Consider the following 15,168-nt stretch of genomic DNA (forward strand, 5'->3'; position numbering starts at 1 on the left):
GCCTTCTCTTTCTGCGGCTAAAATAAGCACTGATTGAAGTGGAAATGTCTCCATTCAGAATATTTAATTCCACTTCTAAGTTTGTGATGAGCTGCAGAACCCAAGTGGCCTGACCTTAACTAAACATGCAGGGTACAATGATGTGCTACAACCTCATTGCTCATCCAGTCCTTGCAAATCAAATCATAAATCTCATCCCATCTGCTCTATGGAAAGGCCTGTGGAATTTGTAGCTCTTGGCCTCCTGTCTCCCCTTCCCCCTCTCTCAGTAGGGGAAAAAAGCCTACTTAGAATTCTAAGCATGCTGCTAAACTTAAGTACCCTGGAACGTATTGATTAAGTAATGTACCAGAGCTATACAAATCCCAGACCAGAATAACGTAGGCTGATAAGGAACACAGCCTAACCTCCCCCTGCATCTTTGAAAGCCATCTTGGCTTTTTCAACCTACCAGCTGCCAAAGACTAACTGAAGGCTTTGAAATTTAAGATGCAGACTTTGACCCTCCTGTGCCTTTCCTTTTTTTTTTAAAGCCAAGCAGTAACAATACACAAAAAAATTTGCACCATATGTAACTGCAGTCATGTTGCAGCCATTAGCTACCAGGTTAGTTCAGCCAATCAGCTTTTAATTGGTAGCAGGCCCACACTAAAGCTTCTTTTCCTTATTCAAGCATATAACCAGCAGTGAAAGCTCACAACTGCTGTTGGGAGCAAATCCTTTTTGACAATAGATTGCTAGTGTAGATCCTTTGTGATGGGGTCTTTCTAACACTGTGCAAATACTTTGCTGAAGATTCACCAGTATGCACAATTATTTCTATCCACACCAATATCTACTATGCAAGTAACAGTGAATGAACAGAAATGTGTGTTGTGAAGTAAGAAAATGGATTTGTCACTGTAGCCAGTAAAACGTGAACTACATATTTAAAACAGATTTTCTGTGTTGGCATGTTTTCTATTGAGACTTCTCCACTGCAGTCCTGGTTTCATTTTATTTTGACTCTAAATTGCTCCAGTAGTAATCACATTGAAAAAAAAGCCGAAAAGCATATATTTGCAGCCACAAAGCGACAAGTCTGCTAAACTACAGCCTTCTGAAAATTCACTGCTGACAGATCCATTTATAGAGGTCCCCACAGTTCACAGAAACTCATTTGCTGCCACCGTATTGCAGCATTCATCTGTATGCAACTGCTCAACACACAAGACCATCTCAACTCTAAATATTAGTCTAATTTTTCCCCCAGTATGCTCAAATTGCAAATCATATTAGTCTTTTATTCAGCATGCAAAACATTAGCCACAAGGAGTTAGGGGTGCCATAGAGTAGCATCTGTGTTAAACCATGCATAAAGAACTAAGTCATACTGGTATTTATTTATAAATACAAAAGCATAATCAAAAAAATGTTTAAAAAAAAAGAGCTATTTTCCTAATTTTAAATGGAGCAGCAAGCTGCTCTCATTTCAAAATATTTTCTTGGAATTCATCTACTGAACCCACTCATTGTTTCCAGCCGCATTACAATAAAAACCACAACCACAGGCCAGTGCTAATTGGATCTCGAAGGTGGTCCCCTGCAATCTAATCAGTCACGACTCAACCCACTTCACTCACAAAAGAGGCGCAGTATCAAACTTTCAGGCGTCACGATCGCAGATTCTCCATCCGCCTCAGATGTAAACCCATCAGGCATGTAGACTCGCCCCCGCATGAAAACAAAAGAATTTCACATGCACCTCTCTCACCACCATATATAGATACCTTAAGAGGTCTAAAAATGTATTGCTACAAAAACCCTTCAGCTGCCCAAATACAATGCCACCATTTCAATGGCTCCTGCAAGAGCCTTAAAAGGAGTGAATGGGCTTTTTGGGCTTGCTTGATGTTAATTCAATTAAAATTTATAGCATTCATGATGCATTAAAATGCATGGTTTGCATGTGTAATAGAGTGCAAGGTGGAGTGAATAATATCAAAAGAACAAAAGACGCTCAAAATTTAGCTCCATTCTATAGAACACACTAATTAGCAATTGAACCAAAAGTAGCGGTTCTAATGACCTAGCCTTAACTAGAGGATCAGAAGCAAAATAAGGCTCCTGCATAAAGAACAGTATATGCCAGTAGGTCCTCATTTCTGCTGTGCTCTTTCAGTTTGAAACTATTTAAACTAGGTCAAGGCTTCAATATTCGGTTTGCAATCTCCTTTGTATTTAAGCATCATATAAAAAGAAACAAATAATAAAAACAGAAAATGCTGGGAACACTCAGCAGATCTGGCAGCATCTGTGGAGAGAAAAACAGTTAGCATTTCAGGTCTGACAGACCTACTGAGTGTCTCCAGCATTTTCTGTTTTCATTTCAGATTTCCAGCATCCACAAGTATTTTGCTTTTGTACAAAGAAACATCACTGAATCCCTCAGTTTCTGTTACTGCTTTTCCAACAATGGCCATTTGAGATATATGGGAGGAAAAAAAAAATCAGTATTTTGTGTATCTTTCTCTTTGAACCTTGCATCCCAGTGAGCAATTTAAAATGCAGCATCTCTTTTTAAATGCCATGATTCAGCTGAGTGCTCTATTCCCTGGCCATCATTAGCTGAAGAAAGAAAAGAACTACAGCCCACGTACCAGCACAAACTCATTTTTCATTCATATTCTGGCTGCTAAAAATAATCCTCACCATGGACACAGTAAGAGAGAAGACAAAAAAAAAAAAATCTTGTTTTACTTGAAAAGGCCACAGAGACGGGAAATAAAATCATAACCTTGAGTCTAATTAAACGAATGCTGTGTGAAGAATGCATCTTCCTACAGGTAGAAGTATCCTTAATTAAGCTCTGCACTTGGTAATAAGTTAACCTGAATTTCTATTTCAAAAGGAAATATTTTCTAATGCTAATCACAACATGGTCAGCCAACACTTTTTCCAAAAAAAAAGTGCTTTTTCAAAAGCATCAAATCCAATTGATTGCATCTGCAACAACTTGCATTTATACAGTGCCTTTAATGTAGCAAAGTGTCCCATGACACCTAACAGGAGGAGCATTATCAGACAAAATTTGACACTAAGTCATGCAAGGAAATATTTGGACAGGAAGTTTAGTTAGAGATTGATTGAGTGAGTGTCTTAAAAAGGAGGGGGAGGGGGGCGGGGGAGAAAAGAGTGGTGGAGAGGTTTAGGAAGAGAATGCCTGAGTTTAGGATCTAGGCAGCTGAAAGCATAGCTATCAATGGTGGAGCAATTAATATCGGGATGTGCAAAAGGTCAGAACTGAAGGAGTACAGTGATCTCAGAGGGTTGTAGAGCTGGAAGAGGTTACAGAGGAGGGGTGGTCCCATCCAGTTGGACATTTAGAGTAGGTGTTGGAGGAAAATGGTGTAGTCAACTGTGTCAAATTTATATAGATGTAATTACAATGTTCAAGGAGCAATAATATCTATTTTCATTTCTAAAGGATAGTACAAAGACTTGGTAGTGAAGGTACCATACATTCAGATTGTTATTAGGGAAGGGCATCAAGGAATATGGAGCATGTTCAAGGGGCCTGCGCCTGCTCCTATGTAAACCTTAAAGTGCATGAAAAACTGCCTAGGACGAGTAACAGACTTACATTTAAAAACAATTGTTACTGCTTGAACCTTTTGGCCAACTAATTGAGAATTTTTTTTTTTAATATTCCATTTTAAAAATTAGTTGGTAGATCAGAAACATTTATCAGGCATTTGGTTGCATCTGAATTTCCCTCTTTTAAAAAAAAAAATCAGAAGGGAAAGTACAATTAAACCACTCCCCCATAACCTTAAACTAACACTTTGTGCTGTAACTTCGTCTATTGGCCTCTCTGCAGTGGAGGCAGCACTGGGGCAACTACTAGGCTGGTTTGACCAGCTTTCAAAATAAGTTAGCACTCAGCAGAATGGTCTTTCCGGTCAACTGGAAAACCTGCATTCTACAGGAAGAGATAAAATAAACAACTGATGGTGATGGGCGGGGGGGGCGGTGGAGTAAACGGGAAATGGGTTCAGTTTTAGTTAGGCAAGAGATTTGCTCACAATGCAGCTTTACAGGATTTTTTTTAAAAAAAGATTCTAAACCCCAGACCAGCATGAGCTAAATTTCAAGGACTAGTTTAAAATGATTCGGACCTTTGCACTTACAAAATTGCAGATGAACGAGATTATGTGTAATTGGGTACTTAACTTTACTTTTGAATGCTGAGCCATGTATACTAAGCTCTGACATTAATACATACTTTAAAATGATGTCCCCCAGTCAAATGCAATGAAATGTAACTCAATTTGAATGATTGATCACCTAGTTTTTCCTCTGCCTCAATTGGGCTGATTTCATCTGTAACTGAACTAAGTGCCTTTTCTTGATTAAAGGACACTCAGGCTCCTATTTGATCATGGTGATGTAAATGGCAGATCAAAACAATCTGAATTGTGTTTGCATCATAAGACTCATGGCTGTGTCTAAGAAAAGACTAACAATCCAAAGAAGTGTCAACTTGTGAAATTTTAAATACGTCTATTGGCAAATGCTGTAACTAGCAATAATATTGGAGCAAGGCAATATATTCCCTTGTATGGAGGTGATTATTCCCCCCCCACCCCATTCAGTTTTAAAGTAGATGCACTTGCTATCATATTCCACAAATATGTTTGACAACACTGAGTGTTGCTAACAGTGATGCAGCTACAACCTACGTCATTGTTATGCCTCTACTATTCTGGATTACCAGTTTCCAGGATGTCTGCCCTAGAGGGGAGAAGTGGGGGATGGAGGAGGAGGAGGGAAGAATCATCAGTTTGCGGTAAAAGGAATTCTAACTGGAAGTTAAATGTTATTTGACTCAGATCCATGAAATGCAAGAACCAGCTGCGATGCTAGTGGAAGTGCAGCTACTACACATGCAAGAATCTGATTAAATAAGGATTGTGATCAAGGTGGAATAATAGGGCCCAGTCAAGATTTATACAGAAAATTATATCAAGAGGTCACTTTATATTGGCGACCCTGGACAAAGCCATTTTTAGTGGGTATTATTCATGCAGTCATTAAGACCACATACTGCAGTTACTGATAACAGTTTGACTATGAGAATCGTACTTCCTCCACCCCCCCCCCACCCCCACCCCCACTCCCACTCCATCAGCCTGGCTTGGCTGATCGATGACAAAGAATACAGGATTTCCAGTTTAAAAATACATACACCCCAGGAAACCAAGGAAGTATGCTTATCTACAATACCAGACCAGTCTGAGCTCATTGTATTGGTTGCATGAACAATGAAACACCAATTTCTTTGAAAAAAAGTTTTCTAATATCGAGCTCAGAAAATGATAAAGCTGCTGAAATTGCATGCTCAATATGTTCCCTACATCCAATGTGCAAAATACATGTTATGTATATCCAATATTAATACAGTGGCTAAAGGTGACTGGCAGGATTTAGATTTTTTACATTAACTCATTCACCCATATATGGTATTAATAACCAGCTAGCCCCCGGTACCCTCATGACGTATAAATAAAACATGGCTGTTGGAAAGTCACTGGTGGGGACCTCAGTCTGATCTGACAGTCCAATTAAATTCAGACAAGCTCTAGCAGGTTATAAATCTATCGGAGACTTCCAAATGTGTTGCTATGTACTACCACGTCTTATTCCTAGCAAGAAGGTAACAGTAGATGAAGACACCTTTATTTCATACTCGGTGTCTCATTGATGTACATTATATGAATTATGAATTGGCCGCTCAATTTGAGCTCAGCCAGCTTTTTTTTTAAAAACAAGGCACTGTGTGTTGCCACCTAGCTTGTTATTGGATGATTTAACTGTATGGCGTCTGTGGGTTTCGCTTGGCCACTTGAGTTCAGATCCGGCCTTTTACCACCATGAAACAAAAGGAGCAGCTTAAGCAGTCAGAAATGTCTCGGACGTTTTCTGCTGCCTTGACAGCGAGTCGTCTGGGTTGCATGCAAGTACGCGCGTTGTACAGCGTCACGATCCCCATCAGCATTTGTCCATTTAAACCATACATGACTTCAAAGGAAATGCGTGAGCGTCACCCGAGCGAAGCAGGAAGCCTTAAAGGAGCAGCAGCACCGCAAAGTTAAGCGTTGCATTTAGTCCAGTGTTGTCCTGTATTATCAAGTTTAAAGGCTCCGTCACGCTTTAAAATCAGAATGCTCGGCTAAAGTTATCCGCAGTTAACCAATGAAGCATGGAAAAAAAATGTCACACACAATGGTAACCGAGACTAGGCGACTAGTTCCAGTAAGTCCGGTTGTGCCTTTACAAAGGGAGATCCGGGAGCACAATGGTTGTAATTAGGAGAAAGATGTACGGAGCTCGTGAATTTCCAAGGTGAATCCACGGTTCAGAAAATCTCGTTCAAAAGGAGAAGCTTTTCACTATTGGGTCACGCTACAGTAGGAGGTCTGCATGTCGTCACCAGAGGGAGGAGCTTGGTCTGAACAATATTCTCTGTGTAGATTAAACACTGAGCTGTCGCCAAGGAACTCCCAAGTGTTGCATGAAACACGCACACCCTGAACAATACAAAGGGACAGAGACTGGGGCTTCGGACCTTTTGGAGACCGGCGTTCCAAAACATGCGGCGGGTTGAGCCAGATCCGGCAGGGTTCACACATTTTAAATTAGACACGAAAATCTCGACTGATATTGTGGGTGCACTACATGAATAGCGTAACTGAAAATATAAATTATTCTATATAATATGCAGGCATTATTTTAATAAATACATATCATTTTTGATGTGAAATTGCATTATAACGAGTGAATCCATTCCCATATATAGTTTGGCCTCTAAGGTCCACATTAGCACTGCAACAGAAATATAACTTTGGCACCATGGCAAGTTTGCGTTTAATTATTAAACGATTTAAATATATATTAGTAATTGCATCATGCGTAACCATCCACTGGTTATCTATCATCGTATTATATTTAATGTGCTGTGGGCTTTAAATCTTACCTGAGTTTCCGTTAAGCTTTCCAAAGCTTGCATTACTGATTGCTCCGGACGCGAAGCTTGAGACTTGAAGAGACAAAAAATGATTTAATTATAGCACAAATCTCTTCTAAAATGCGACGCAGACATTGAATACATGGATATTCTGTAGACCAGATCAGACGTCGATCTTACCATCAGCCCAGCCTCTACAGTAGGGACAAGGGTTAGTTTGCTTCCTTCTATTATACCGTGGTCCTGTAGCTTTCCGGAATTTAAACGCCTAAAAAAAAGTTGAAGCACAGAATACAATCTAAAACTCAAGTACACCAGCAAATGATCACGTAATTGCATAAATACAGAAAAATGGCACAAGCTTCACGAATGAGTTCAAAACTACATACTAATGGAAAGTTTACATTTGCTTACGACTATTAACTAACAAAGTAATACTGGATTATGAATGACTCCTGCTTGGCGCATAAACCCATCAACGAAATTCGGATTGGGGTTTCGTAGGTTTGCCTCAGAACAAAGGGGTGCTACGTACGTTTCTTTGTGCAAGAGGACTAGACGCTCTTTGGCAACCTTCAAACGCTGTGATAACCTCCGTTTGAGTCCTTCTACTGTCTCATCTACTGGAACAGAAAGATCATACTGGGCTCCGGTCGTCGTATTGATGACTACACGCATTGAAGGCTCGTTTTGATGGGCCTCGCAAGTTGGGGCTCGGCTGCAGCTCCTGGTGCTTGTATGGTCCATTCGATTACCTTTGATCGGTCTCGAGTCACAAAAAAGTCCCTCAGACACTTAAAGGAATCATGCAATGTGATGTATGCTAAAGAATACGGAAAAAATCCCAGCGCTCGCTGATGAAAAATTAACGGCCAAAAGTGTGCGATTATATATGTTTGGCTTTCTCCGTGTGAGGTTTCCTTTTGTCTTCGATAGGTCTCTCAGACAAGGGTTAAAAAAAGAAAGCACAAGTGATTCGCCCAGAGCTCTAAACCGTGCCTCTCTCAGCCCTGCCGACTGCCTACGAGCCTGACTCTGGCTGACTCCACCGCGATCCCCCGGAGAATAATCCTCCGTCTGCAACAAAGAAAACACAGCGTCAGCCAATCAGCGCCTCCCCGACGCCTCAACCTTCCCAAAAGTATCCACCTGTTCCCCGGCACCAGCCAATCGGCCGCCACTCCATTGTGACGTCTCGCCCGATGCTGGACGCCCACTCGTCGGTTTCAACCATTCAAAAAAGACTGCGACGCCTGCCACGTGACAGTAGCCTGCTCTCCCCCCCCCCCCCCCCTCCCGCGCCCTCCACACACACTGGAGTTGAATTGAAATTCGCAATGAATCGAGAAACAAAGCGTCAACCTGATGTTCTGAGAGGTGCAAGCGTTTCGTTCAGATTCTTTTTGAACTCCGCAGAAAGCATCTCACAAAGAGCGAGCGCTATTTAGGACGTCTACCTCCCACCCCACAGGCTGCAACCGGCCATCGATTTTTTCCCCCCATTTATTCAACCCCAAAATCACAAATAACTACTCATTCTGCTTGAGAATGAATCAAACGTATCTGCACCAGCCCCCAAAGGAAACATGCAGATGCATTTCTAGCCGAAATGCTTCAGCAGTAAAAATGAAGTGTGCAATTTTCATCGGCATTGCCAGTGTTTTGACAATAGAAATAAGAAATTGTCCCTCAATTAGTTACACGATTTCACAAATGCACCCAAAAAGAGCCAACCGCAACATTTTGCAAGCCGAAAATGTATTTGTTCCGTATGTTGCCAATGTGAGCTGTTTCAGAACAAAAAGGCTGAATTTAAATTAGACTTTATTCTAATGGAATTGAGCCGACTTAGTTGGGAAGTGCTTTATTTAAATGCTACCCCACTCCTGCAGTTAACACCCGAAAGACTCCCAGTCTAGAGACTCCAGCTTCATAGATAGCACGACAGTCATAGTTGGTACTGAAGCAAAACTATTAGCATTCTAGTAATTATTTCTTGGTGTATCGTAGTTATTAAACAGTACCATAAAGATAATGATGAAAACCTATGTAGTTTACTGTAGCACTGGGCTGTGGGGGTTAGCTATCTAACAGAGAAACATTACTCGCTCAGTCCAAGAGCAACAGCGCTACCTTCTGATAATCTGTGGCAATACTTCACCGAAACAATTTATGGTTTACATATATTGAATGACCTACCAAATGACAATGCCTCAAACTTTCAAACATTTCGCCCTGGAAGAAGCAACTGTTTGCGAATCCGGACAAGAGAAAATACGTAGGATTAAGTAAATAAATATTAAATTTGAGGCCCATTCACACAAGTTACTGGTGCAGAAAGAACAGAGCAACTGAAAGCTATCAAACAAAATCCTCACGGTAAACCCAGTAAAATGTCGTTTTCGACATTAAACGAACAGATCGGCTTTCCTGAATAGAGTTTTTTTTTACAATACCAATAAAATTAGGGCCATTTATTATGCAGTGAAACTTAAACACTGTGCAGTTTTATTTTGGATTGCTATTCCCAATGCCTTTACTATTAACGATTTTGCCAAATGAGTGTTTCACGCGACTGTGTTCCGCTTAATAGCAGGTTACATATGGTCAATGGAAGCTTTTCAATCTAGTTACTTACCAGTTTTAGTTAAATCGAGCTTATTGTCAGCAGTGTCCTCACTTCAAAAATAGGTTCCTTTAGTTCGGGGTACAAATTGTAAATTCCTTTAAGGTCGAGCAGATCACCGTCCTCCTGAAGTTGCTGCTTTAAGTCATTGGCTCAGGATTTGTCTTTGGTATTTAAGGAGATAGACGTGACGCCGACGCCCGGGTGTGGTGAGAGTCTGAAATGCAGGAATTGTTTGGCAGAGATCAGCAACAAAGGCGGAGCCATAATAGCCCGCTGACATCACCAGCAGTAGCAACCATCACTGTTTCAGTTTTAGAAATCACCAAACAAAGTCATTTTCTCATTGATCACAATCCCTGCTTGATCAAACAGAGTTGGAAGGTTTCGTCTCCTTTATGAGGGGTAGCTGGCGAAGAGCCGGCTGAACGGCTGGTGGCACCTTTAGGCACGCTTCGTACTCTCTTGGCACAGGACATAGTTACGCGATTACGTGTTTAGGTGGTGTCATAACAAACTGTTCCTAACTAATCAACATCAGTCAGACCTGGGACATTAGTAACACACTTCTGTACATAGTTTGTGCTGTGCGCGTCATGAAATATATATTTCCAAAAAAACATAAGTCAATTCCAATTGGCGTTACATAAAATAAAAGCAAAATACTGCAGATGCTGGAAATCTGAAATAAAAACAGAAAGTGCTGGAAATACTTACGGCAGGTTAGATAGTATTTGTGGAGAGAGCAGAGTTAACGTTTCAGGTCTGTGACCTTTCATCAGAACTGGCAAAGGTTTCTGTTATCCTGCTCTTTCCGATAAACGTATTTAACATTGAATAGACGGTGTATATCCAGTGTGCTATTCTAAATCTAAATCGTACAAATCAGTATTAACATTCTATGCTACTTATATGGGAGTACAGATCAATAATATTTATTAGCCTTATAGTATGACAATTATACATTTATTGAATCATATTTGATTTGCATAATATATTCAAGCCAGGAACTGGATCCATTTTTGTTGCACACTCAGTTGATGGTCTCCAAACAGTACATTGATAATTTATCTCAGGGTTGGTCAAAATAACTTTCTGCGTGACTCACAGTTACTGTTATTTTAAAGTCAGCACTTTGGGGAAGGAATTGAGTGAAGAAGGCGTTCCTCTTACTGGCAGTAATGTCTCACACAGGAACACATTTTTCATATTATATTACTGCATTGTTTATATTAGAGTGATGCTTTTGGATAGCGTGTGGAAGCTGTTAAACTGTGGGTTCATCCATAAAATCTGTACACTGCATCGAGTTTTTTTAAAACAAAAAAGGTACAGAAGCATGGGCTGGAGAGGAAGGCTTTAGTCGATACACCACCCTGGTTCTTTTTATGGTAGTCCTACTTAGTTCAAACAATGGTGTTTGAACCAAAAGTAGAAAAAGAAACAAAACAAGCAAGCTTTATTACTCATATGAAGGTGACCCAAGAGACATCTCCCTGAGATTTTCTTTTGGAAAATGCCTTTCTCCCCAGGTTAGGATGGTAGCTCTGGGATTGTCTGGCTGTGACAGGATGAGAGGGTGTCAGCTATTAGGCTGCAATCCTGGGTGCTCTAGCTTGTGTGTTGTCTGAGAACCTGGATTCAAAGGTAGGCACCTTCTGTTGATTTATAGGGAACTCCTGTTGGCAGACTGAGAAAGAATTGCAGTTGAAGCCAAGCTCTGGCTCTATAAACATTTAACTAGGTACCGAGCCCAATGGATCACCAGCTGACAGCACGACGCTGACTCACAGCAGCTGCCTCTGCAATTCCCTGGCACTGACATGGACACCGTAATGTCTCCTCAATGAAAAGCAAAACTACGGAAGTGACAAATCTGGGAAAATGCTGTCCCTCGTCAACAACCTGCTGAACTGGTTTATGAAGGAAGGTATAGAGATGCAGTTTTTGGATAAGGCAAGCTTTTTGAATGTGTTTCTCGCCATTTAGAAGGACTTTTAATTGATGGGCAATTGGTCAAAGTTTGCATATTTTTTTGAGGGCACTGTTGCCACTCAAATCCATGCCCTCCCCTCCCCTCCCCTCCCACTACTATTTATTCAAATCCCTTTGGCTCAGTTTCCATCCTGTTGATCGTGAATGTGATACCTTATCCTTCCTTGCACACTTCCTATAACCTCTCTGTGGCCTTCACCTCAGTGAAACACTCCTGCTTCACTAGCTCTCCTTTGGCCCACCTCTACCTCAAATGATTGCTATCCTATTTGTCCCAAAATAGCAGAACTTATGCAGGAAATGCATCTCCTCCTATACCTGTACGGCCATCTCAGATACCACCACCCAACTCCCCCCCCCCCCCCCCGCCCCCCACCCCATGCTTCCATCCTTGGTCTCCTCATATTGTTCATATATTTGCAGGTCCCCTAGCACTCACCATTCTGCATTGCAAAGATTGCTGCAGAATTGATCCTAGTGGGAAAGGATAAAAAATCAGGAATGGGAGAGATTGAAGAATCAACAACAGGAGAGAGGCAAGAGATAGTCATCCTTAATAATAAACCTCACGGCTTACACAGAAGTCTTGTGCTCCTGTTCCTAGTCCCATGAGAAGTATATATTTAGAAGTTGACTATAAAGGCCAACTGTATTCCTTATGCATCTCTGTTGGTGATTCTTGCACATTTCCTATTGTCAGTTCTTACATTTCTTCCACTCTTGATTCTGCTGCTGCCTCTCCCGTACTTGATTCTGTTGTGTCTTCTGTTTTGCTGTTAATCCTGATGATGATCTATTGCTTCTGTGTCCATAACCGAAGGAGCCTGACTCCCCACCTCAAGCACCCCCCCCCCCCCCCCCACCTTTTTTGTCTGGTTGGCGGTTGCTGTATGGCTGGCCTCTGGTGTTTGGCTGCTGAAATCTGGCTGCTGCTGAGGTCTGCCTGGCTCTTTATGGCTGGCTGACTTCTGGTAGTTGGCTGGCTACCAGACTGGCTGACTGTTCCAGGTTTCCGTTTCCTGTTCTGCTACTGGGAGCTGCAGTTGCTACTCTGCTGTGTCAGTCTATTCATTTTCTCTCTCATCAACTACTGTCTTGGCTCCCGAGCTAAACTCACTGGATTTGTTTTAAGACCAGTGTCGCTGACTGACAGTCTTCCTGGGTCCAGCGACAGTGCAATCCCAGTAGTGATGTACTTCGTGTATGCACATGGCACATACTAGCTAGTCTGCCCATTCACAACCCACTTTGTCACTGGTTCCACAGAAACCTGCTACATTACTTATCATTAAATACAGAAGAAAGGCACACATAAGTTCTGAGATCCAGTCTACACTATATAAAAGCAGTATGATATGAACATTACTGTTGTTACTCTTTTCTTGCAACATAAATATGCAAAGCCAACTTAATTCCAGAAACTGGATAAAGCTGCTGCAGAATCTACATTCACTTGCCAAAGAATTTGGTTCAGGTTAGCACAGAAATTTCCCCTAAGATGCTACAGAATTCATGGGGTCCTGTCTAAATGCTATCAAATAATGACATTATCAGTAAACATGGTTCCCAATTCATGTTCTCAATACCCTGTTTTATCTCGCCATCACCTCCATAAATTCCATGACTGTCACTGTGCTTTTTCTTCCAATGTCAAGTTGTACGTGAGCCAAAACTTAGTTAACACTGACAAGACCAAAGTTAATGGCCAGATTTTGCTGGTATAATAATGGCAAGGCTGTTAAAATGCTAGCCATTATTACAGGATAACTCTGACAGCAAAAGTGCAGTTAAATGCTGAAATCCAGAAGCTGTTGTCAGAGATACCCTGCTCCTCCACAGTGTGCACTGTTGCAGTTCTTGCCGATAGGCTTGGTGCTGAAATTCATGTAATGGCATGAATTTCAGGCACTTAATCACTAGTCCCACACTAAAGATGGCTGAAAAAGTTAGTGCTGGTGCATTTAAGAGTCAGTGAGTTTTTAACGCTGTAAAGTGATAATTACAGGACGTAGGGGTAAAGGATAGCTATTCAGTGTGGCAGAAGGTGGGAAGTGGGTCCCCACAAGGATGAGTGCTGGAACCACTGTTTATATTTATATTAACGATTTAGACTTTGGAATCAAAAACAGAATTTCTAAATTTGAGGATGACACCAAATTGAAGACGGTAGTCGACATTGAGGAGGACTGCAAAAAATTACAAGCAGACATTATTAGAAAGCAGAACGCTCATATAATTAGCCAATACATTTCAACTTGGATAAGTATTGCATTTTGGTAAGAAAAATAAGGAGGTTGCATATTAATTGGAAATTAAAAATATAAACAGGACCAAAGGAGACAAGTAGAGGAGTACAAATACACAATCTACTGAAAATTGTAATGCAGCTCAATAAGGCCATAACAAAAGCAAACCAAGCACGAGGGTACATTTCTAGAGGAATAGAACTGAAAAATAGAGAAGTTATGCTAAATCAAATCTTAGTTAGATTGCACTTGGAGTACTTTGCTCAGTTCTAGTCTCCGTATTATAGAAAAGATATAGAGGCACTGGAAAGGGTACAGAAAAGATTTAGAAGGATGATACCTATCAGGAAAGATGAACAGCCTGGATCTCTTTTCTTTTGATAAGAGAAGGCTGAGGCGTGACCTAATAGAAATCTTTAAAATTATGAAAGGCTTTGATAGAGTAGAAACAGAGAGAGTGGGCTGAATTTTATTCGGGTGCTGCGCTGCATGGCAGTGCCCTTTAAACTCAGCGGGGTGCTCACATTTAGCAGCCGCCACAGAGCCCCCGTGATATTTCACACGGGGGCTCATTAGCATCATTGTGCCGAGCCGCACCCCCCCCCCCCCCACCATATTACGTGAGGGGAGGCCGGACATTCGGCACATTGAGAGACATTTTGACAGCTGTGCAACAGGTGCGGGGGCCCTATTTAAAGCACCCCAGCACCTGCTTCCTGACAGCTGTCAAAGAAACACTTACCTGACTGCTGAAGTGTGGGGCTGCTGTCAATCTGGCAGCAAAGCTGAAAGTGCTGGAGAAACCCAGCAGGTCAGGCAGCATCTGTGGAGAGAGAAGCAGAGTTAACTTGACCAAGTTCACAGCCCTGAAAGTCAACTCTGCTTCTCTCTCCACAAATGCTGCCTGGCCTGCTGAGTTACCCCAGCACTTTCTGCTTTGTTGCCACATACTTACCCTGCTGTGTCCCAGTGTTCTGTGAAGTTGCGAACCACTTCTTCCTTCTTGGAGGCATGCCACACCTGGGTGAATAATCTTAATTTTGCACATTCCAGGACGTGACACTTAAATATAACATAAAAAGCAAATACACAACAGAAATAAAACCATAATTGTTGAATAATTACCTACTATAGGCATCTAATCATCTGACTGTGAAAAGCCGCAGTCTAATATGCATTTGGAATTTCTCTGCTGTTATGTGAAAATGCATGTAACTGCCATTATGTGATCTTTGTTTAAAAAAACAGGAAAATATGTTCATATTCTAGCTGTATTGCCAACTAGAAATATTATA

General features: G+C 41.4%; 1 protein-coding gene across 1 annotated transcript in view; it reads right to left on the bottom strand.

Annotated features, from left to right (window-relative positions):
• midn (midnolin) overlaps window positions 1–10,111 on the bottom strand; it is a 30,912-nt gene extending 20,801 nt beyond the window's left edge. The window contains exons 1-4 of the mRNA XM_068016252.1: window positions 9,645–10,111; window positions 7,542–8,083; window positions 7,187–7,274; window positions 7,016–7,078 (exon numbers count right to left, since the gene is read on the bottom strand). Coding sequence (XP_067872353.1) covers window positions 7,016–7,078; window positions 7,187–7,274; window positions 7,542–7,753 — 363 coding nt within the window. The 5' untranslated portion in view covers window positions 7,754–8,083; window positions 9,645–10,111. The remainder of the gene's footprint in view (window positions 1–7,015; window positions 7,079–7,186; window positions 7,275–7,541; window positions 8,084–9,644) is intronic.
• Between the last annotated feature and the right edge of the window lie 5,057 nt (window positions 10,112–15,168).

The sequence above is a fragment of the Heterodontus francisci genome, chromosome 36 (genome assembly GCF_036365525.1).
Source record: "Heterodontus francisci isolate sHetFra1 chromosome 36, sHetFra1.hap1, whole genome shotgun sequence".
Lineage (NCBI taxonomy): Eukaryota > Metazoa > Chordata > Chondrichthyes > Heterodontiformes > Heterodontidae > Heterodontus > Heterodontus francisci.